Source organism: Mauremys mutica, chromosome 11, assembly GCF_020497125.1.
Source record: "Mauremys mutica isolate MM-2020 ecotype Southern chromosome 11, ASM2049712v1, whole genome shotgun sequence".
In the NCBI taxonomy this organism is placed as follows: Eukaryota; Metazoa; Chordata; order Testudines; family Geoemydidae; genus Mauremys; species Mauremys mutica.
The window spans coordinates 82,403,168-82,427,268 of NC_059082.1; the positions used below are offsets into that span (position 1 = coordinate 82,403,168).

Here is a 24,101-nt window from a genome sequence, read left to right on the forward strand (position 1 = left end):
GAAGTTCTTGGGCAAGCAACTTCAGGACACAGGTCCAAGAACAGAGCTACCACACCTCAACACTCGGCCACTGACGTGCAGAAACTGGAGTCCCCCAGATGGACCTGATCCTGACTTGCCATCAAGAAAAGTTCATCTGTCTTATTGGGAGTGGTGAGCATTGCTTGTGTAGCATGTGCATTCTATTTATTAACAATCACCAAAACCCACAAGTTAAATAGGATATTACTGTGTGAAGCTCTTTCACTGGTAAAAGATCCTGCAGAGAGAGTAGGGTTATGCCTTAGCCCACAGAAGGGTAGGGGTGGGTGCCTAAACTGACAGGGTTGTGCCTTGAGCCCTAGGAACTGGATAAAGGTGGGTACCCCTAGAGCCTGAGACTAACAAAGAATTTTTGTGCGAGTCCTGCAACTTTTGCATGCTTGACCATTCTCAAGCGTACAGAATGCTTTTGGCACACGTAATACAGCTGTACATGCAGTTACTCTCATTTGAAATGTCTACCTTTCTCCATCTGACTTGCTTATAACTTGAAGGGCTGTTGTGAACATTGAGGGCAAATTCAGGGTCTGCTCTGCCAATAGGCCAGACCCTCTGCAAGAGGAAGGATGTACAAGTGATGGCTGTCCGTGCCACCTTCCCCCCACCCCACCCCTTGGGTGAAACTGGGCTAGGTGCAAAAGCTGCTTTAAAACTTGCTTGTTCGTAGGCTATATGAGGCAGCAATCTTTAATTAAAAATATATATATTTTTAATTAAAGTATATCCTCCTCCCTCTGGGGGTAGCTTGGGCACAGCATCACTGTCTCGAGTAGGGAGTAAAACCTGCTGTACTGGCCAAATCCCAGCTTACGTCACTATAGTTTTCAGACTCGGCTGCTGTGGGTGGCCTCGTTCCCACCCAGAGGTGGCTGCACCGCAGCGCAGGGTGAAGGATCCCATCCCCCCGCCACCCCCAGCGCACGCGGGTCTCCCGGGCGAGCTGCCCGCACTCAACATGGGCGGCGGGGGTGGTTACGAGCGCCCAGCCCGTACTTAATATGGCGCCCGGGAGAGGTGAGTTGTGACGTCATGTTGGTGCGCCGGAAGTGATGCTTTCGCCCTTGGCAACCTGAGCGCCGGAAGCGCATGTGCTCCCTGCGAACAGTGGGGGGGGCGGGGAAGCGAGATTCCGAGCTGCGGAGGGGCCCAGCGGGAGCATGGAGGCGACCCGCGCCGGCAGCGCCCCCCTGCGCTTCAAATCCAAGTGAGCGGTGGGGCGGGCGAGGGCATCAGGGAGCGAAGGGGCCGGGGGGGGGGGAGCTGCGATCCCCGGGGAGCGAAGGGGCCGGGGGGGGGGGAGCTGCGATCCCCGGGGAGCGAAGGGGCCGGGGAGGGGGGGGGAGCTGCGATCCCCGGGGAGCGAAGGGGCCGGGGGGGGGGCCAGCTGCGATCCCCGGGGAGCGAAGGGGCCGGGGGGGGGGCGAGCTGCGATCCCCGGGGAGCGAAGGGGCCGGGGAGGGGGGGGGAGCTGCGATCCCCGGGGAGCGAAGGGGCCGGGGAGGGGGGGGAGCTGCGATCCCCGGGGAGCGAAGGGGCCGGGGAGGGGGGGGGAGCTGCGATCCCCGGGGAGCGAAGGGGCAGGGCAGGGGGGGGGAGCTGCGATCCCCGGGGAGCGGGGGGGGCGGGGAGGGGGGGGGGAGCTGCGATCCCCGGGGAGCGAAGGGGCCGGGGGGGGGGGGGAGCTGCCAAACCCGGGGAGCGAAGGGGCCGGGGGCGGTGAGCTGCGATCCCCGGGGAGCGAAGGGGCCGGGGAGGGGGGGGGTGGTGCGATCACAGGGGAGAGAAGGGGCCGGGAGGGGGGGGGAGCAGCGATCCCCGGGGAGCCAAGGGGCCGGGGGGGGGGGAGCTGCGATCCCCGGGGAGCGAAGGGGCCGGGGGGGGGGGGGGAGCTGCGATCCCCGGGGAGCGAAGGGGCCGGGGGGGGGGGGGGAGCTGCGATCCCCGGGGAGCGAAGGGGCCGGGGGGGGGGGGGGGGCTGCGATCCCCGGGGAGCGAAGGGGCCGGGGGGGGGGGGGGAGCTGCGATCCCCGGGGAGCGAAGGGGCCGGGGGGGGGGGAGCTGCGATCCCTGGGGAGCAAAAAGGGCCTGTGGGGCCCCTTGTGCCTCAGGGATCCAGAAGCCTTTTGGGGTTGGCGTGGGGGAGGCATTCTCTGCCTGTGCTGCCGCCAGTGTGGAGGGGCCCATTTGTGCCATCAGGTGGGAGCCCTGGCGTTGCTGTGGCGCCCAGGGGTACTGTGGCATAGGGGTGTCTGCCAGGAAGGCTGGGAGGGGGCCGAGCCAGTGGCCGTCTCTGTGCTGTTGTGCGGATTTGATCAGTCTGGGATTCTGTCACAGACACGTGATATCGAGTTTGTCAGATACCAGTTGCTTTTCCCTCCCAGGCTCTCCTCCCTTCCTCCCAAAGTGCTGCCTCTTAGTAGCTGTTGTTATTTAATAACCCCCCACAGAACACGTTGGGAGTGAGGGTTCAACTTCTGGTTCTACCTCTGGCATATTGGTCTCATCTCCTTAAGGAAACGCTGGGTAGATTTAATCCAGAATGATTCCATACTGTAGAGAAGGGTAGGATTTGTCAAACCCACTTTTGACAGGATCTTATCGTGTGTTACAGTCTATAGGTTTTTAACAGTGCTTATTATCATCACTGTGATAAGGCGCTAGTGAGCAGACTTTGTGCTCAGGCTACTGTTTTACACTGCTACATTTGAATCACCTGGTTCCAGATCACCTAAACATAACATGATGCACATTGAATCACCAGTAGTTACAATGCTGTCTCAGTGGGGCATGTTTGCTATTTCAGCCTCTGACGCTTTTAGTGGGATAACGCATCTCTATTTGAAACTCAGCTTTCGCTTGTCCCTTTACACAACAATAAAATAGTTCTGGGAAATCCAGAGTTGTTTGTTGTTGGAATCCCTGGTCTTCACAAACTTGAAGCGAGGATTCATAAAGGAAAAGATGTTACAGGAATAGACTTGAGCAGTTACGTAGAAGCATTTTACTGTAATTTATGTTGCTGGTACATGACTCAGATAATCCATTTCTTTCTATACATGTTGGTCTTTTTTTATTTTCTGAGATTTATTTAGCTACAATTTTTCTAGCAGGTTTAATTCTGGTAAGATGTGTACATACAGTGTTCCTGCCTATGAATAATCACTTCAAAGTGCTTTTAATGCAAATGGTGTAAACAAATCAGTCTATTTTAACTGTTCCTCTATTTATGTTTCTTTTTCTCCTTTCAGCTATGCCATGTCTAGGAAATTTGAGCCTTTCTACAAAGGAGGGAAAGTCCAGGTAATGCCAAAACCCAAATTCTTTTACTGAAATCTTGAGGGAGGAAAGTAAACAATGATGTGTTGGTGCTAATCTATAAAAACATACATCAACTCTCTTTTTGATGCCATAGACTTTTTTTTTTTTCTCCTAGATCAGCCGAGATGGAAAACACATGTTTTGCCCATGTGGGACGAAACTAAATATAATGGACATAGAAACAGGAACCCTTGTTCATAGCATCGAACAGGTGAGATGATGCAAAATCTAATTTACGTTTTCTAGATTAACTTTTATCTACTAACGTGATGTATTTAAGTCAGTATTTTCAAATGACTTTCAAAGGGTGTTTTACCTTTATTACTGGGGCATTCATCTAAAGGCATTGAGACGAAAGTTTGAGTATTGAAGAATGAGAAATGTATCTGAATCTAGGCAGATAGATTGATTATTTATTTGCTATGTCCCTGGCTACTATGAGATTTGAAAACATTTTCAAAGTTTAGTTCTTGCTAGGAAGTGGCTAATACAGTTTCATGTCTCACTATAAAAGAGGGCCTTTTTCAGTGGTGCAAAGAAGCAGTTCTGAGTTTCCATGAACAAGCACTGTCTGCACAGGGAATGAACGGGAATATATTTTTTCCCAGTACTATTGTACTACATGCAGGTTTTGCTTCTTCAAAGGACCACTTTCCTACCCATCCAAGTGGGATCTGTGCAGTCATGGTCCACTATATAAATCCCTGGTACACCCTGAATACTGCGTGCAGTTCCAGTCACTCCATCTCAAAAAAAGATATAGTGGAATTGGAAAAGGTGCAGAGAAGGACAACAAAAATGATCATGGGTATGGAACAGCTTCCATATTAGGAGAGATGAAAAAGGCTGTGACTGTTCATCTTAGAAAAGAGATGACTACGGGTGGGATATGATCGAGGTCTATCAGATCATGAATGTATAAAGTGAATAAGGAAGTGTTACTTACTCCTGCACATAACACAAGAACCAGGGCTTCCCCGGTGAAATTATTAGGCCAGCAGATTTAAAACAAACAAAAGAGAGTACTTCTTCACACAAGCACAGTCAACCTGTGGAACTCGTTGTCAGAGGATGTTGTGAAGGCCAAAAGTATGCGTGGGTTCAAAAATAATTAGATAAGCTCATGGAGGATAAGTCCATCAATGGCTGTTAGCCAAGATGGTCAAGGATGCAACCACATGCTCCCCAGGTGTCCTTAAACCTCCAACTACCAGAAGCTGGTGCTGGACGACAGGATGGATCACTCAAAACTTCCCTGTTCTACTCATTCCCTCTGAAGCGCTGGCACTGGCCACTCTCAGGCCAGGACACTGGGCTAGATGCACCATTGATCTGACACAGAATGGTGGTTCTTATGTACTTGTTATTTATCATGGGAAATTGGATTTAGTCTCAAACTCCAGACCCCGGTGGTGAGATGTGCTTGCAGACATGCATCCTGGTGGGCTGAAGCGATATAGTCAGCATGGGAGCTTTCTGGTCAGAGTAGGAAACTTGCCTGTGAACAGTCTCTCTGGAAATTATTCACCTTTTGGATTGCCATTGACAGTGACGTGAGCTAAATGAAAGCTAGAAGCAGCTCCCTGGGAAGATATCTCATTCACACACTTCACCCTGTTTCTGTCCCTGTCCCCCATGTCCACAGGTTGGAACTGCTGTCAGGGAAAGAAGAGTAGCATTGTGGGAACCAGGATTCCTTAGCCCTGTACAATCTACCCAGTCCTGTTAGTCTTACTTGTTCATGGGTATTCTGCAGTTGCCTCTGCAGGAGATTCTGTGATGAAGCGCACACTCAGTGAGCGCAAAAAACGATGTAGCATGTGTAGGCCATGTAACACCTGTAAAGAGAATAGGCAACATGGCATTTAAAAATATTGCACAGATGATTTAACTGCCTCTTTCTTCCATTTATAGGATGAACAAGAGGACATTACGTCATTTGTTCTTAGCCCCGATGATGAGGTATGTGACAAGTTACCCTCGGTTCCTTATTTTCCATCCCACTTTAATAGGTCCCATACATAATCATGTCAGCCCTGGAGAATATTCTGCATGGAATCATCCTGCACTCACAAAGGGTGATGGTCCAAATGGGGTCTGATTGGACTCTCCCATCTTTAATTTCTGACAGGATTTTTCTGATAAATTTTGTGCAGTCGGAATTGCTACTTCCAACAAACTTGCATCCGGTATAAATTAAAGGGAATTATTATTTAATAATTATGTTACAATAGTGCCGAGAGATAGCAATGTGGATTGAAACTTTATTGTGACACGCTCCGAGCAAACACATACAGGGAAATGGTCCCTGTCTCAAAAATCTTATAATCTAAGAAGACAAAAAACGTAGAGGGAAAGGGATACAATCAAATATATTCAATTTTTTCATGTGCATAGATTGTACCAGCTGCTGTTTTAATTTACTCCATGAGCTAACTCTAGACCAGGGGTCTCAAACTCAAATGACCCCGAGGGCCGCATGAGGACTAGTGCATTGGCCCGAGGGCCGCATCACTGACACGCCCCCTTGCTGCCCCTGGCCCCACCCCCAATCCACCCCTTCCATGAGGCCCCGCCCCTGCCCTGTCTCTTCTCCACCTCCTCCCCTAAGCGCGCGCAGTTTTAATAAATATATACACTCAGTAATGCACCTCACTCAAAGGACAAAACACGCACTTAGATTTACTGCCTAAGGCTCTGGGAGGGAGTTTGGGTGGGGGAGGGGGTCTGGATGCAGGCTCTGTGCTCGATGCAGGCTCCAGGCTGCGGCAGGGGGTGGGGGTGCAGGCTTTGGGACGGAGTTTGGGGATAGGAGGGAGTGCAGGGGTGAGGGCTGTGGGGCTGAGGGCGAGGGGTACATGATGCAGGAGGGGGCTCAGGGCTAGGGAAGAGGGTTGGGCTGTGGGGTGAGGGCTGTGGATGAGGGGTTCATGATGTGAGGGGGCTCAGGGCTAGGGAAGAGGGTTGGGCTGTGGGGTGAGGGCTGTGGATGAGGGGTTCATGATGCGAGGGGGCTCAGGGCTAGGGAAGAGGTTTGGAGTGTGGGGTGAGGGCTGTGGATGAGGGGTTCATGATGTGGGGGCGCTCAGGGCTGGGGCAGAGGATTAGGGTGCGGGGGGATGAGGGGTTCATGATGTGGGGGCGCTCAGGGCTGGGGCAGAGGATTAGGGTGTGGGGGGATGAGGGCTCTGGCTGGGGCTGAGGATTAGGGTGCAGGGGGATGAGGGCTCTGGCTGGGGCTGAGGATTAGGGTGCAGGGGGATGAGGGGTTCATGATGTGGGGGTGCTCAGGGCTGGGGCTGAGGATTAGGGTGCGGGGGGAATGAGGGCTCTGGCTGGGGCTGAGGATTAGGGTGCAGGGGGATGAGGGCTCTGGCTGGGGCTGAGGATTAGGGTGTAGGGGGATGAGGGGTTCATGATGTGGGGGTGCTCAGGGCTGGGGCTGAGGATTAGGGTGCGGGGGGAATGAGGGCTCTGGCTGGGGCTGAGGGTTTGGGGTTGGAGAGGCTCAGGGTAAGGGAAGCCTGCCTTGCCAGTACTGGCGGAGGGCAGGCACTAGGACCCTGCACATTAATCCTCAGCCCCAGCCAGAGCCCTCATCCCCCCACACCCTAATCCTCTGCCCCAGCCCTGAGCGCTTCCCTTCCCCCCCCCAGCCCGGCCCCGGCGGGTCCCGCTTCCCTCCCCCACCCCCCGGCCCGGCCCGGGCCCGGCCCCGGCGGGTCCCGCTTTCCCCCCCGCCTTACCCGAGCGCGTCTCCGGCGGTCCCACTCAGAGCCGCGTGGTGAGGGGGCAGGGCTGGGAGCTCCACGCCGAGCGCAGCGCTCAGCCCAGAGCTCCCAGCCCCGCCCCCTCCCCACGCGGCTCGGATCGGGGCGGGGCTCAGGCGCTCGGACGGAGACTCGGCGCTCTATGCGCCGAGGCTCCAGGAGAGGGGCGGAGGTGGGAGCCTCCACTTTTCTCTTGGGGGCCCCTGCGGAGCTCCCCTGGGGAGCTCCGCGGGCCGCAGGGAAGAGCTCCGCGGGCCGCATGCGGCCCGCGGGCCGCATGTTTGAGACCCCTGCTCTAGACCCATTCTTGCAAATATGCACGTGCTTAAGGGTTTGCAGGATTGGAGCCTATGTTATTAATTTTGATGGAATATTATGAGCCAAAGATGTTAATGTGACCCAGTCACTGTCCAACACTGAACAGTTTTAAACAAAGCTTAGGGGTTCAGAAACAGAGACATCCGTCTGCTTAGTACACTGGCAAACACTGCTAATTTGTTTCTTTGTTTTTTAATCTTTTACTAAAGATGCAGAAAAGAAAGAAAAACTGCAAAAACATGTGAAATGTAAAATGTTAAGACTTTTGTTCTAACAACTTTCACATTTTAACAGTGGTGATAACTGTCCTTTTTGGGGAAAAGAGAAGGTAGTTGAAATGGACTAGAACTGTTGTAGTTGCTGTTTGTTTCCTAGAAGACAAAACAAGGCAAACAAAAGAGGGAAGAGAAAAGAATAGTAAAGAGAGAAAATGCAGCCTCTGTCTCTGGTGTTGACTTTCACTTGCAGCCTCACTGCTGGAAAAACCTAAGCATGGCACATGGTTTCATCAGCCACTCCTGGCAAACTTGTACCAGCATCGGGCTGTTTAGGCCATTGCTTTTAACTTACGGCAATGTTGCAAAATGTACAGTCTTGGCTGGCTAATCCAGATGCTTATTAGACAGAAGACAAAAGGAAAGAAGTAAGAAAAAGGAGAAGGAAGATAGGGAAGAAAAAGAACACACAAGGGGGAGGACGGTGACAGCAGGAAACAAATCTCTGGAATTCCAACAGGATTTAGCCAGAGCCAGCAGAGATGACGTCATCTGGGTCCTCTCTGGCCTGGTCTGATCAGGTCAGGACATCTCTCAGGATCAGGGTGACGAAGGCCCAATGGTGTCATGGTGGATCCCGGGGTCCCAGAAGATGGTGGGAGCGGCAGCCATGCTGGTGTAGCTAGCTGCTTCTGTTTTTCCTCTCTCCCAACCAGTAATTGTTGTTAGCTTGAATTTTGTTTTCCCCAAAAGTCTTTTCTTTTAGGGATCCCAAAGGGAACGATTGGTGGAATAGCCCATTCCCTCATTATCTTATTTACCAAATAGGCGTAATTTCCGACACACCGATTTTGATCTGTCAATTTCTGGTCCCACCCTTCTCTAGTTTACCAGGCATAATTTTAACACAGTCATTGAGTTATAATATAATTGGTTCTGTGTCCCTTTTGCATCTTTTCCCCATCACCATTTATTGTTCTAGGTTATTGTGACATTTTATGAACTTATTGACATCTCACAATTACGGTAAATTTGTGGGCCCAATTATTATAACAGGCCTTTATTAGCTGTTTGTTATTATCTGTAATGCCTTCTTCTGAAAGACTAGCAGTTGCTTCTAAACTTACTTGATGATATATGCGGGGGAGGGCATAATTTTATCTGTTTGTTGCATTACAGCATTGCGTTTTTGTCCAGTGCATTTGTGATGTACTTACATTTTTATGTTATTTATATGGCTTCCAGGCTTTTGCTATTAAAAAAAAAATGCTGGGAAATAAATTAGTTTCAGAATTAGCTTCTTTTGGTAACTGAAATTTCCCGTTTTTTTTTCTGTCTCTGGGTTTTCTAAATTTCGCTGTGAACACAATGCAGAATGTGAATATTCTGGCTAACTTAATCTTTGTCTTTTCCTGTTTTTCCTGCTGTGTGTCTGTTAGATTCTTGTGACGGGAAGCCGGGCATTGCTGTTAAAGCAGTGGGAATGGCGACAGAACAAGTGTAGACGTACGTGGAAAGCAGTGCACACAGCACCAGTGGCCACTATGATCTTTGACCCCACTTCCACTTTGTTGGCCACAGGTACAGTCTGACTTCAGTGTCGCATGATGGGGGAGTCTGTTTCTGTGATGAAATGACCTTAAGTTCTGTGATGTTAGACAGTGATCCCTGCTGTTCGAATAAAATCAAAAGAGAACTTGAGAGCCTCTCAAGACTTTCCTGTTATTGCAATAAGAAGATAAGCTTTTATGTAAAAATATATTCATTGAAAATTCTACAAATTATCACATGCACCTAGAGAGACGCTTGTCTAGTGGTCTGAGCACATATCTGGAAATCAGAAAACCCAGCTCTGAAACTCACTCTCTGTTAGGGTGGGGGTGGGGTTGGGCAAGTCCTTTAACTTTTCCGTGCCTCAGGGTCCTCATCTCTGAGTAAGGACAGTAACCGTACACGTCTGTTGTGAGGACCAGTGAGTTAATACTTACAAAGCCCTCTGAAAATGCGAAGTGCTATAACCCGTGAAATCTCCCTGGGTGTTGTGACTAACTGTTCTCTCTCTCATTTTCCCTCTTCTGCTTTTGTAACCTGTGAAACTGATACAACTGCTATTGTCCCAGCCCTGCTGTGTTGCCCATTTCTGTTGTTAATTCCTTCATGTCCTTTCTTCTTGTAGGTGGCTGTGACAGCACCATTAAGATCTGGGATGTAGTCAAACAGTACTGCACGCATAACCTGAAAGGATCTACGGGGGTTGTACAGTAAGGAAAAAATCTTTTTATCCTCCCTTTTCCATTAGGGAAACTAGCAGAGACAGTTTTACCAAAACTCTGAAATTCCTCCCAAGTGTTCTGTCTGAAATAAGGAGCACCAGCTTGGGGATCTGGGTTTGTGACCCCAATTCTGTTAGCAGATCTTGCTGTACAATTGCAATCTTTGCCAGTCCTTTTGGCCCAATCCCAGTCTGGTCATGAGTATTATCCTGAGATGACTGAGTAAGAAGAGCATTCTGGGGAAGGGGAATGCAAATGACTGTACTGAGCTGATCCAAAACTGTTCTTGGTTTCCGATTTTTGATCTGCTTAATGGAGGGACCAGGGCTATAACTGGCTGTTGCTTTGGGAGGAAAAGATAGGGAGGGAGATGGTGTGGTTAAGGAAATCTGGGAACTCCAGTTCAGATACCCACAATTGACAATTTATGGACTCTTTAGAGCATTTCCTAGGGCAAACACCTATGGTAAATTTTCCCAGTGGGTGGATTGTGGATAAATGAGATTCCACAAAGGAGGTCAATAATTTAAACCCCGTTTAGCTAATGTGAATGATCTGTCATAGATGCTAGACATTTACGTTATTGCCGTCTCAGAGACGATGCTGATTGGTTTGTGCCTGCACTATGCAAATCTCTCTCTCCCTCCCTTGCTAGCATTGTCCAGTTCCATCCCGATATCTCCCGCTTGCAGCTCTTCTCCTCCTCAATGGACTATATAATCCGGATCTGGGACCTGAAATCCAGCAAGTGTATCGCCTCTCTCGACGGCCACTACAGTGCTGTCACCTCTCTGGCTTTTGCTCCAGATAGGGACACACTCATCAGGTAAACTTGTTATGGGCTTATCAGATCTCCATTCAGATTCCCCCTCCCCAAGAAACATATGGCGTTCTCGTGCTGCCCGTGGGCTTTGCTATTTGAGGGAAGGAAGGGGTGACAATACAGCACACTGAGGCTCAGTTGGGGCTCCAAGAGAGAAGTTGAGGGTCTGGGTTTCACCTAATCATGCTCTGTGCCTCAGTGTCCCACATGTAAATTGGAGATAATACTGAACTGCCTCACAGGGTTGTGTGTGGCTTTGTTCATCCCGCACCTGACCTAGCCACAGCTCCACGTCTGACTTGGCTTTGAGATTCTTGGCTGGAAGGTGGTGGTAGTGAATTTTTCTTTATAACCTTTGTTGCAGCTCTGGTCGTGATAAAATCTGTATGATATGGGACCTAAAAACAAGAGAAGCCAAGAGGACTGTCCCTATATATGAGGTGAGATTACTTCCCTGGTGATATCTGACTTCTAGTCAGGAAAAAAAGGGACCTGCTTTTGATTCCAAGTGGTTTCTCAGGCTGTTAAATTCTACTTACCTTTTACTGCGCCTCATGGTTTGTCAATGTCTCTCGCAGAGTGTGGAGGCTGCAGTATTGTTACCCGAGGATGGAGATTTCTCACACTTGGGTGTGAAGAAACGAGGGCTTCACTTTCTCACAGCTGGCAGCAAAGGTGAGTGAGCCCCATGGAATTTCCTGTCTTGTCGCTGCCAGACTCGGGGTGTAAGAAGGAGTAAATTACACTCGGTGGCCTGCCATTGTCAGGGCTTGGCACGCTTCTCATTGTCTTGTATCTGTTGAAAGCCAGGTCCAGTTCAATGAACCTGTTCTGGCACTCTTGGGATATTTAAGGCAGCGCTTTCTCCCCCTCCCTATCTCTGCTAAGTTTTTACAGTCCCAGATACCATGGTGATGAGTGGGGGATGAACGCCTGCTCAGATTTCATAGTCTAGATTTAATTTAAAAAACACCTTCTGTCTTAAGCATCTTATTTACATGAGAAAATTGCACTGGTTTAAATGAAATTGAGTTTTAAACCAGTGCGAACCCCTCTGTGGACACTTCAGTTTAAGTGGGTTATTTTGGTTTACCTTAAACTTGTTCCTAATCAATTTTAGCTAACCTGAACTAAGTCTGGCAGCGTTTCACATTCGCGCAACTAAATCAGTTTAAAAATCACACCATTAGTTAAACCAGCACAGCTGTCTCCTATAGACAAGGCTGGAGGACCTTTCTGAGCATACTGTGCAGGTAATATAATGCCACTTACAGGCAGTATACATCCCATGCATTAGGGATCCTGCACATCTGGGAAGCCGCCACAGCTGCCTGCGTGTACACCCAGCCTGTGCCCTACCAACGTGTGGATGCCAAGGAGGAAGAAGAGTGCAGCACACACAGTCTGACACACTGCATGCTGGTGCCTGGGAAAAATGAGATCGCAACTGTGACTGCTGAGCATAATATCATCTTCTACGATGCCCAGACGCTTCAGCTCAGAAAGCAGGTACCATCTACCAAACCTCAGTGCCTCTTTTAAGCATGGCATCAAATGAAAGATCCCCAGGAATGCACATGAATGCAGTGCTACCAGCCACCGTGGCTGTCATTTGGGTCTTCTCTCGCCAGCTTGTTCCTGCCTATTAAGCTGTCTCTTGTTTCGTTGCCCCCAGTTTGCAGGTTACAACGACGAGGTTCTGGATGTGCGGTTCCTTGGCCCTGCTGACTCTCACATTGTTGTGGCTACCAACAGCCCTCAGCTAAAAGTGTTTGAGCTGGCAACGTCGCACTGCCAGATCCTGTATGGCCACACAGGTACGCAGGGACCTAGAGGCTTGAGCAGGGAGGAGCTGCGTGGGTCACCCCTGGAACTGGCTTCTCTCCTCCCAAGACTCGTCTGCGTGGAGGCGGCAGTGCCCTCTAGTTCTCCAGAGCAGGATGGAGGCATCTGCTCTGCAGGCGGTGTGCATGGAAGCTCTTGCTGCTCTCCATGCTGTCCCTGTTTTGCTTATTGAGAAGCCTTTATTCTCTAGGGCTGTTGGTTTAGCATCTTTTGCCAGCACTGAAATCCCCTTAAATTCTAGATAGGGTGTGTGGGGGCGAAGACCAACTCTGAGTGTTGATGCACTTTGTGACTGCAAGTGTCTAATCAAATCACACCAGGTCCACAAACATAGCCAAGTACTTACTAGAAAACGACAGAGCTCACAGCGTAGGGGTGGTTTTAAGTGCCACAGAGTTTCCCCTCACCCTTACTGGGCGGTGGACTCTGCATTATTTCATGCATTTCCGTTGTCTAAATACAATATTTTGTTGCTTTCCCTCATGCGTGGGAGGTGCTCCCTGTAACCATCCACAAAACTCATTAGCCTTCAAAACCCTTCTTAAAACTCCCTCTTTTTTTTTTTCGTAGCCATCACAGCAACTTGGCAGTGGTTATCCCAGTGGTGTGCTGAGACCACTGCTGAGCATGCTGACCAGTATCCCCATTGTTCCCTTGCGCCGCCCCATCTGTCTGCCTCCATCTGTTATCTCTTGATTTATATTTGACCCTGCTCTGAAGTGCGTAGAATTAATCTTTTTATTCTGTTTGAAATATGCCTAGGCCAATAGGGTTCTGGTCCCCAACTCGGCGCTACAAATAATTAACAGTAATTGCTGCCGTCTTTCCTTTCAGACACGGTTCTTGCCCTGGACGTCTTCAGGAAGGGCTTGATGTTTTCTAGCTGTGCTAAGGTAATAGAATGTTTCCTTTCCTGGGTACGTAGTAAGGCCCATTGCTCACAGTGACCTTTATTGTTGTGGGCAGTTTTCTGCTCATTGTCCTTGATTTTGGAAAGGGCTTTTGTACCGATGGAAACTTCTGTCCACCCCACCTTTGAAATTCTAGAGATGTCCTAGATCTCCAAGCTCTTTTTAAATCCTGTCTTCTTATTCCCATCATTTTTTTTTAACATTGTCCTTAGAAAAATATGGATTGGTTTTATTATACTGGCCCAACAGGAAATCCCAGTTGTTTTATCTTCCTGTGATCTTTAGTATTTGTGCTACTTGTAGGGCTGTGCTACACTGGTGTGGGTGTCATCAATGTAAGATACACAACTTCAGCTACGAGAATAGCATAGCTGAAGTCGACGTATCTTATTTCGACTTGCCTCCCGTCCTCATGGCACGGGATCGACGGCCGCACCTCCCCCGTTGACTCCGCTTCTGCCTCTCGCCCTGGTGGAGTTCCGGAGTCGACAGGGAGTGCGGCAGGGATCGATTTATCGTGTCTAGACGTGACGCGATAAATCAATCCCCGATAGATTGATCGCTACCCACCGATCCATCAGGTAGTGTGGACGTACCCTTAGTAAGTGTCTCTCTCCAGCATGTGAGCTCAGAGCTATTCATTGCTGCAAAAGTGCCTGGGAGCAGCATGTAGCATAGATGATCAGAGGTAAGGAGACAAGGGGCAGGCTGCTTCAACATGCTCAAAAATAAAGTAACTAATGTAAATTTTAGCTTACCATTAAAATTACCTTTAATTTGTCTAGCTTAGTTTGCAGAAACGAAGATTTAGGTTGGATATTAAGAGAGTTTTCTAACTCTGAGAATAGCTGAGCACTGGAAAAGGATAATAGGGAGGCTGTGGAATCCCCTTGGAAGATTTTTAAGCACGGGAGGGTGAATTTAGATAATCTATTAAGTCCTACATTTCTGTGATTCTATGAATATTGCTTGGTCCTGTAAGATGTAATCCCTCATTACAGTTGTCTGTCTGTGCCCTGAAGTGGTGGTGATGAAATGACTGCAGGCATAGATTAATACCAGGCCCACTGGCTATTAATACTAATCTATTCACTTGTCAGAAAAGTATAACTGTTTTCCTCCTTTCCTGTTTCAGGACAGAAGCCTCCGGGTTTGGCGGATGGATAAAGCAGGCGATGTGGTCTGCGTGGCCGAAGGATTGGGTCATGCCCATGGAGTGGGTGCGCTGTCTTGCTCAAGGTAACAGAGGCATCATTCTTCTTACATGTGGTCTGTGTTCACAGTGAAGAAACCCCAGTCGGTGTGAACCAAGGCTGCTGCCTCTGAGGTATCCCAGGCCCGTCAGGGTAAACGTGTTGACTTGTAATGGGATAAAGTTGGAGGAGAGACTTTTTTTGGCCCATCCTTTTGCCTCACCACCCCCAGCTCATATGTTTGCGCTTCTCCTCTTTGTCCAGCTGGCTCAAGTTTGTCTAGAGGAACAAAAAGCTGCAGGAGCCTTGATCTATCTAGCTCCTGGATTACCTTACAGTGAATTAGAAAGGGAAGGGTTTGGGACCGAGGAGAAACACAGAGATAATAGAACTTGCTTGGGAAATCTTGCTTGTTTATAAATTCTTCTACTTTCTTCACATTTGTTTCTCTTTGGAGTCCAATTTCTGTATTCGAAAGGTGCAATTCATTAAGTGAGATTTGGCCCAGAGGAGTAATGGTGCCTGTGGTGAATAGCTGAACGGCAGTTGTAAGGGTTGAAATGAAATGAACTGCAGCTTTTGGAAACATTAAAACACTGAGCTGTTTGAAATCCCAACTGAGTGCGTAGGATGGCGCTGGGGAAAGAAAAGCCATTTTCTCTGTGCAGCTGAAGCAATTGTTTTGCTTTATTGCATTTGACATTTTTCCTCTTCATATCTTCACCCCACTCCTGCTTCCAGAATGAAAGAGAGCTTTGTAGTCACCAGCAGCCAAGACTGTACCATCAAAGTCTGGAATCTCCCAGAGTCCCTCGCTGCCAAAGCAAAAGCAGGCTTGGTCTCTCGCCCTGAAGTTCTTCATGCCCACGTAACAGAGAGGGGTCACAACAAGGTAAAATCTCAGTGGACTTGAGAAGGTTCTTTTTCTGTGGAAGCTCAGCGAGGCCGTTCTTGTGATCTGTGCTTTGAGTGCCTTTGGCAGCAAGGTTCAGTTCTTCATAAAACATATGTTGTTTGGATTCCAGGCAGTAACATGACTGAAGAAATAACTTCCACTGACATCAGACAAGGAAAATCAGTGATTTATTTGTAAAGTGGAGGCTCAGGAAATCCCCCCTGAAACTATTTTGTTCCTTTTGCTAAAAAAAAAAAAATGTCCCAAGCCAGGGCATGTATTTTTCTCCCCTCTCTTTGTCAGATGTTTTAGTTCTCCGCTAGGAATCTCAGATCAGTACAGGAAACAGACGTGTGTCTGAGACTGACGGAGTTAGTGGGACTTGGCTTGGGGGCACCTGCCTATAAGCATAGAACAGCTACACAAAAGGAAAGATTTCACATCTCTGGGGAGATCACATCGCAGGAAAATGTTGTATTTAGTTTCTAGTTGAGCTGTAACAGGCGTATTAGCTGTAACACAGGTAAGGTCCTGGGAACAATGACTCTTGAGGGCTCAGAATGAGCATAGCCAGAACTTGTACCTCTCTCACACCTCCGTTCTCAGCCCTGGGCTAACCAGGTGTTTGGTTAGTGCTGGCAAGAGAATTTCACTGCTTTACTCCTTTTGTGTGACTTTCTCTAGGATATAAATAGTGTGGCGGTTTCTCCAAATGACAAACTGATTGCCACTGGCTCACAGGACAGGACGGCCAAGCTGTGGTCCTGTCCTGATTGCTCTCTGATGGGCATCTTCTCGGGACACACGCGTGGGATCTGGTGCGTGCAGTTTTCTCCTGTGGATCAAGTCTTGGCCACCTCCTCAGCAGATGGCACTGTGAAGCTGTGGGGTCTTCATGACTTCAGCTGTCTGAAGGTAATGAAAATTCATACTCCCGGGTCGTCTAGACAAACACTTGAATGTGGCTGCTCCAAACAGACACGGCTTGGCCAGACTAGCAGAAGTGTAACCACACTGCCATGATGAGGAAAAAGCTGTTCAGGCCTGGGTTTGTTCTCCAGGCCATCAGGGTCTGAAACCTGCACAGGCAGCAAGCCCCTTAGCAGTACTCTTGAGTAACCTGCTTCCTTCTCTGGCCAACCCAGGAGCAGTGCAGGCTGGATTGACGTGACACAGATAGGACCTTGGAGGAAATGGGCATAGAACAGAGTAATTTGACTCTTGGTCTTCAATGGAGAAACATGTCTCCAGTCTGTCTCATTATTAGAAGACGCTAAGTTGCACCCTTCTTATTGCATGCTCCTACCTTTAGATAACTTAGTAGTCCTAGTGCTGTGATCCCCACGTGACTCTTCCCCAGTGGTGTTATCTCCCATCTTAATGTTTGCTTGACACAATAAGCAGGTGAATCAACTTTTCAGCGGCTGACTGATCCAGTTAATGTAAATGTCTCGCTCTGATCATGCTGTGATTTAACCTTGGTTTGCATGTTCAAGCAGTTAAACTAAGCTTTTCTAAAGTAGTATGGGATACGTCTTTTCTTCCCTCGTACCTTTCCCACGCTGTAGCAAAACACAGGTTCCGGGGATATGGTCTGTCTGCTTGGAACTTCTTTATCTAGAATCTGGGTACAGATTTTGTTCTCGTGAAAGATGAGCGCCATTCCAAACTGCCTCTTCGCCCCAAACAGTGAGGCATGGTCTCCCGTGTGACCTGGCTGTCTAATATTCTGTTACTACTTTTTATACTTTTTTTTCCTCCCCCCAGACTTTTGAAGGTCACGACGCCTCTGTGCTGAAGATAGTTTTCGTGAGCCGGGGGACACAGCTGCTTAGTAGGTATGACCTTTCTCTAGGAGCCTAAGTGAAGCTAGGCCAGTGCAGCAAACTGGCAAACAGAGGCTTGAGCGGGAGGTTGAGTTGTTGATTTGAAAATCCCCTTTCCCAGGGAGAGAGATATGCTTGGCAGGTGGGATTCTTACGAGAGAGGGAACCACATTCAACTCTGGAGTAAGCAGGTGAAACTCCCATTGAAGTCAGTGGGAGTTTCACCTGCTTATGCTGACACTGGATTTGGGTCTTAAACCAGCAACCAGATGAGTCAGCACTAGCCGCCTTGGCTGTAGCCTTTTCCCAGAAGCGAATTGTACGTTCTCCTTGCTGATGGGAAAATCCTCGCTTTCTGCTGAGCTTTCCTGAAGTGCCAGTTCCGCCCCTGTTGTGTCCTCCAGTCTAGCACCTGTGCTGTTGTGTTCTAATAACCTCCACTGAACTGTCTGGGACATGATATACCCAATACGTGGGCCACTCTGGAGGGGCATTTCACCTCTTGTAGAGGGCATGAGCAGCAGAGGAAGGGTTAATCAGCCAAAGGGAAACGAATGCAGACCCCTCAAGGAAAGGATTTTCTGACTTTACTGGTTATAAACAGAAGTAAAACCTGCATGAATGATCTTTGCACTCTCCAAGCAGAGAGAAATGGAAAAAGCCAATGAGCTGCATACACAGCGAGACGCACATTGAGGTTTAAAACTCTTAGTTCAGAGCAGAAGAATGGTTCAGCCGCTAAAGCACTAGCCTGGGTCTTGGGAGACGCCGATTCAGTTCCCACATCTGCTACCGACTTTCTGTCACTGGCAAGTCACTTACTCTCTCTGTGCCTCGGTTCCCTGTCTGTACAATGGGGATAAAAGCACTGCCCTGCCTCCCAGGGGTGCTGGGAGGGTACATACATTTGGATTCTGAGTGCCTCAGATACTGCCATGGTCGGGGCTATGTGACTAGCCAGGATAGAAAGAATACTCTAAGGGGGTGTTCATAGCATCATTTGGTTTAGTTAAAAAGGTAATAAATGGAGATATACCAATCTCCTAGAACTGGAAGGGACCTTGAAAGGTCATCGAGTCCAGCCCCCTGCCTTCACTAGCAGGACCAATTTTTGCCCCAGATCCCTAAGTGGCCTCCTCAAGGATTGAACTCACAACCCTGGGTTTAGCAGGCCAGTGCTCAGACCACTACCTGACAGGGTCCCGTGATGGTGTGTCACTTTTACCAAGCCCTCACTTCTGACAGGATGCAGCAGAGCAAGACTAGGACTGTCCAGTGCCAATTTAATCCAGGGGCTTACGTTTGGTTTCTCTTTCCCCTTTCCAAAAGCGGTTCCGATGGGCTCTTGAAACTTTGGACGATTAAAACAAATGAGTGTGTGAAAACCTTAGACGGTCATGAAGATAAAGTGTGGGGTCTCCACTGTAACAGACAGGATGACCTGGTCGTGACAGCATCCAGCGATTCCTGTGTCATCCTGTGGAAGGTATCGAACATGGTCCTCCTTCAGTTTGCTTTGAGAAAAGAATGGAGGGAGTGTGGTCTAGTGGTCAGAATCCAAGACTGGGAGCCAGGCTGCCTGAGTTCTGCTTTCCTCATCCTCTCCATCTGTAAAATGGGGATAGGCAGATATTGATTTTGGCTGAGGCTCCAGAACAGCACTGGCCACTTCTCTCTAAAGGCAGAGGCAGGAAATGGCCCTGAGCAGCCTGCAAGCAACGAGAGGCACAGTGGGAGCACCAGCGATGGGTTGGGAAGGGGTGAGGTCCATGGTGCTCTAAATAATTTGGGGAGCAGCTAGATTCAGCATTTGAAACCCCACATAAAGATCTGGTTGCGGAGCACAGGCTCCTGCTGAAAAGATGGGCAGGAAATCAAACTGTTTAAACAAGACTGACAGCGGTTGTGTTGTGATCTGTTAAAGGATGTCACTGAAATTGAGCTGGAAGAGGAGCAAGCTAAGCAGGAGGAGCAGATTATGAAGTGAGTAACCCTGAGCAATACTTTGGATAGTATATTGTCTCCTTTATCATGTGCCATCCCCATGAAACTGCACTTAAGCCTTCCCATTCCTTCTTATTCATAAAGCAAAGCCTTTGTTTATCTGGTTGTCTGCCCTGTAATCTCTCTTAGCTCTTCATCCACTGGTGTAGGTTATCTTTGCTTCCCATAAAGTCTTCATATAATAACTATTAACTTGGAAGTCAATGAACTTCAAGGTTCTGTACTGCTGAGATAAGCCAAGTCAGACCATTGAAACTTAGTCATCATTCATTTTCTCCTGTGTCAGCCAGCACAGAATAGCTCAGGAGCCCCTTTAACATAATGCCAGGATAATTATCGACACAATGAGGGCACTGAGGTTTTCACTGGCTAGCCTATTTCTTGGCACTAAATCTCTATGCATTGTTACCATTCAATTTGCTGCATTCTGCATAACGTTTTGTTCTCTCAAGCAAACCAACCTCTGACAACCTCTTCTTCCTGACTGCATTACAGAGATCAAGAGCTTTCCAACCTGCTCCACGAGAAGAAGTACCTGAAAGCTTTAGGGCTGGCAATCTCTTTGGATCGGCCACACACGGTGCTGACAGTGATCAAGGGTAGGTGTCCACTGTCAGTGTTCTTTCTGTAGTCTTCCAAATCATCCCCTTCTGTCAGGTAAAGGAGACAGAAACCCAGAGTCCAGGAGCCTCCCACTTCTATTTTCCCCTTTTCTTGTCACCTCTGTTTTCTGTTTTGAAATCACCATTGCCCCACTGCATTGTGCCCAACAGCAAATGTTTCCTCTGATCTCAAAGCACAAGTGCATCTCAGGAAAGGTCAGAGCATGACCGACGTTAAACACAGCACCGTACAGACCTCAATGGCTCCTCTGAGCGACATGCACAGTGACTGATTGTCCCGGGGCGGTGGGCCGTGAGACAGAGGACAGGGCAGCTTTCATCCCTAAAGCCAACAGTCTGAAACCAGAATCTTTATTGAGATTAATTGTTACTTTGCAGTATTTGTCTGCATTTTAAACGAGCACCTGGCTCCTGGCAGTGACTCCACAAAACAGCTCTTCACAGCGCTGAGGGTCAGGTTGCTGATTTGGTTTCCCCGGAGATCAGATTCAGGTTTGGAGTTTGGCAGAGAAACTAGACCTAGCTTTCATGCTTTTCCATTGGTGATGAGGAATTGGGCTGAGCCAGGGTGTTGACACAGTACAGGGAGCCTTAGGATATAGTGTTGCACACTCATTAAATACCTCAAATTGTTGGATACTTTCTGCTTCCAAAGCTCGGCTTCTGATTGTAACCTTTTTATTTTCTAGAAGTTAACCATACCGTTATTTCCTGTCTCTTTGCTTTCCCCTTTAGTTATCCTTAAGGAAACCAATGGGAAAGAGAACTTAGAAAAGAACATCCTTAGACTGCGGAAGGATCAGAAAGGTTGGTTGAGCTATTGCTCGTGTGACCTAAAAGAGTATTTTAGATTAGAAGCCTGTTTTCTGTACTGAAACTAGAAAGACTAGAATCTTCCTTATATTCACCCTTCATCACTGGCCTCCCAGCCTGCCCAGCGCGACTGCTGCTATCAGTGAGGGTGCCAGTGGCGAGCCCGCTACAGGCTGGTCTGTGGCCACAAACCGCTGCCGTGCAATGTTCCTTTTCACCCTGGTAGCATTTTCCATCCAGGCATGTCAAGGCATCACAACACCCGTTCTATTAGCCCTGTTTTGCAGATGGGGAAATGGCGGCACACAGGGGGGAGGGATAGCTCAGTGGTTTGAGCACTGACCTGCTAAACCCAGGGTTGTGAGTTCAATCCTTGAGGGGCCACCTAGGAATCGGGGGCAAAATCAGTACTTGGTCCTGCTAGTGAAGGCAGGGGGCTGGACTCGATGACCTCTCAAGGTCCCTTCCAGTTCTAGGAGGTAGGTATGTCTCCATATATTTATTAAGTAACTTGCCCAGGTTGGGTCAGGAGCAGAGCTAGGAATTTAGAACCTGGAGATTTGCATCCTTGTCACTGTCTCTGTTCACAAGGCCACTTCCATACATTACAATTAGTTGTTCTCAATCAACCTGTGTCACAATCAATCCAGTGAGTGACTCTATATACAATTACTGTTGGCCCCCAAGCTCGTCACTCAGTCCTGCATGGAAGCTCACCTGACCTGGCGGGTATGAAAACAGATCCCTCCTGAACTGGCATCTCTTGTGGGGTGATGTTGCCCTTGAGGTTGCGTGTGTGAACCCCACACTCCTGAATTACTGGCTTTTCTCTGTAGAGTCAGTGTTGAAGTTTTTGGTGACATGGAACACAAACTCTCGAAACTGCCATGAGGCCCAGGCTGTCCTTGAAACCCTCCTAAAGCACGAAGCGCCAGAGTGTCTCCTGCAGTATGAGGGGATCAAAACTGCTGTGGAATCCCTTCTGCCGTACACTGGTGAGTTACAAAAGAGACCGCATCTCAGCTCCGTGAAAACGGTGGCACAGTGTCTCACTCAGTGGCTCATCCATCCAGAGGTGCTCCTGTGGCAACTCCCCCAGCACCAGCACACTGCGCCTGATCTCAGCCGTGCCCTAGATCCAGGTCTCCGAGCTGTGCCCCGGACACAGCTTGTAGGCAACAATACATTATAGTGTTGCCTGCTGTATTGCCCTTCCATCCTCATGTCTGTGCTATGTGGAATGAATAATTGCTTCCTGGCATCTTATTCCCAGCACTAAAAAATAATGTTTCGAAGTCTGTGCAGATGATACACACTCAGCTTCCTCTCCTTCCCCCGTTAGCCTCAGTCAGGGCAGAGAAGAGAATTCGCCCTGGTTTGCCTTGAACTTAACCCTTTCTGTTGAGCCATAATTTTTCTTTCCTCTTTACAGAGCGCCATTTCCAGAGACTAGGCCGCTTATTGCAAGCCTCCATGTTCATCGATTTCATGTGGCAAAATATGAGACTAGCAGATGTGTCAAAGTGGGAAGAGGACATGAGTCTGTGACCTTTTATATGCTGCTTGCAGTATACCGAGGGGAATGACTGGTGATCCAAGGACCCGCACACACTGACTGAAGTGCCGGACGCTAACGTTAGTTCCCCCCACCCCACCCCAAGTTGCAGTTTGAGTATTTTTATAATAAATATTTCAAGTTTGATTTTATAAATGAGTGAGTCCAGTCTCGACTTGCTGTCTCCTCAGTGCCGTAGATACCGAGGGGATAGGCTGCCTGCCCGAGTCTGAGTCCTCCTGTGTCTGTTCTGGAGCAAACGTCCTCGTATCATTAGCACTGCACCGTGTTGTGAGACCATCCCAACCCCCCCTATCTTTGTCTGTGCACCAGCCTGTATCTCTGCTCATTCTCCTCTGTATTGACCTCCAGGGAAGTATCCCTCGCTTGTGGTGAGCTTGCTAAGACTTCAGCTCGCTTATGGCTGTGTAGGTTGGGTGTTGGTGCACACAGCCCTTTCTTTAGGGTAACCTGGGGCATGGAGGGGGTGGGCATTACCAGCTTTCCATTCTACCCGAGAAAAAGACAGAGACATGCAGTGTTTCCTGGGATGGATTCAGTAGACTTGCATCACTGAAGCTGTTTGGAGGGTCATAGGAGCACATGGTAAAAGCCCTAAATCTCATTGTTACTGAGCTGCTTGCTAATCTACATCTTTGCAATAGCAGCCCAGCACATCTGCACTGCTGTAAACTCTGGCACCCTAAGCAAAATATGCACATTGGTGTGTGTGTTTTATCTTTGTTGCATGGACATTAACAGCAGAATACCAGGGGGAAAAGGAGTGAGATGTTACTGAATGCAAACTTAGCAAACCCAGGTGGAGGCTTGTGATTTCCAGCACTTCACCAATCGCTCCAGTACCAACAGATGTTTTGTCTTCATTCTGAGCTCGAAAAACTTTGATGCCTGTATTGATTTCCATTTTAAATACAACGTTCTGTGCTAATACTGTACACTCAGTACCTTCCATCGGAGGACAGGTGTTAATTAAGCCTTGTACCCCTCTGAAGTAGGGCAGTGTGGCAGCTTGACAAGCTGCTAGCCTGAGGGTCAGAGGTGAAGGTGACTCACCCAAGGCTATGTAGAAAATCAATGGGAAATTATCTGAATCCCCTGCTCTCTAACCACTCCATGTAATTGTGCTTATCACTTTTACTGTGCCAAGAACTCTTTCATGTGAATGTGTTTTCAAGCACTTATATTCAGATCCTGAAATGTTTGAAAATCCTCTCTATGGAAACCTGATTGGGGGGAATCTGCTGATTGCTGCCATATTCTCGCAGAAAGTTATCAATGATTTTTCACTGTTAAGGCCAAGTCAAGAGGCCTGAGTTCTATCCCCAGCTCTGATACTTAGCCTCTTTGGGCCTCGGTTTCCTCAGTCTGTAAAATGGGGATAATGACATTCAGCCAGCCTGTTTCAAGTGTTTTGAGAACTTCGGGGTCAAAGTCTGGATATGCAGCGCAAAGGTGGCAATGGGATAGATACAGCAGAAATCAAATGGGAGCTCTTGCATTGAAACTCACCCTCTTCTGTGACTGTCCTAATTGTCTTGTCCAGAAACGGAACTAGAAACCAGGCTTAGCTAGACCTCCACCCCCACCCGCTACCACCATGCAGCAACCAGCAGAAAGGAGCATGTAACAAGCAGAAGAGCTACAAGCCTATTTTTC

General features: G+C 48.6%; 1 protein-coding gene across 1 annotated transcript; it reads left to right on the forward strand.

The window, feature by feature from the left end:
* Positions 1-1,094: 1,094 nt before the first annotated feature.
* TBL3 (transducin beta like 3) lies at positions 1,095-22,577 on the forward strand. Its single transcript, XM_044981056.1, has 22 exons — positions 1,095-1,246; positions 3,291-3,342; positions 3,476-3,571; positions 5,275-5,322; positions 9,103-9,244; positions 9,840-9,924; positions 10,592-10,762; positions 11,124-11,199; positions 11,338-11,434; positions 12,057-12,268; positions 12,435-12,576; positions 13,439-13,497; positions 14,651-14,754; positions 15,450-15,600; positions 16,288-16,518; positions 17,371-17,441; positions 18,759-18,915; positions 19,354-19,412; positions 19,929-20,032; positions 20,792-20,863; positions 21,706-21,864; positions 22,302-22,577. Exons 1-22 carry the CDS (start codon positions 1,200-1,202, stop codon positions 22,415-22,417), a joined length of 2,451 nt encoding a protein of 816 aa, XP_044836991.1. The 5' UTR covers positions 1,095-1,199; the 3' UTR covers positions 22,418-22,577.
* The last annotated feature ends 1,524 nt before the right edge of the window (positions 22,578-24,101 follow it).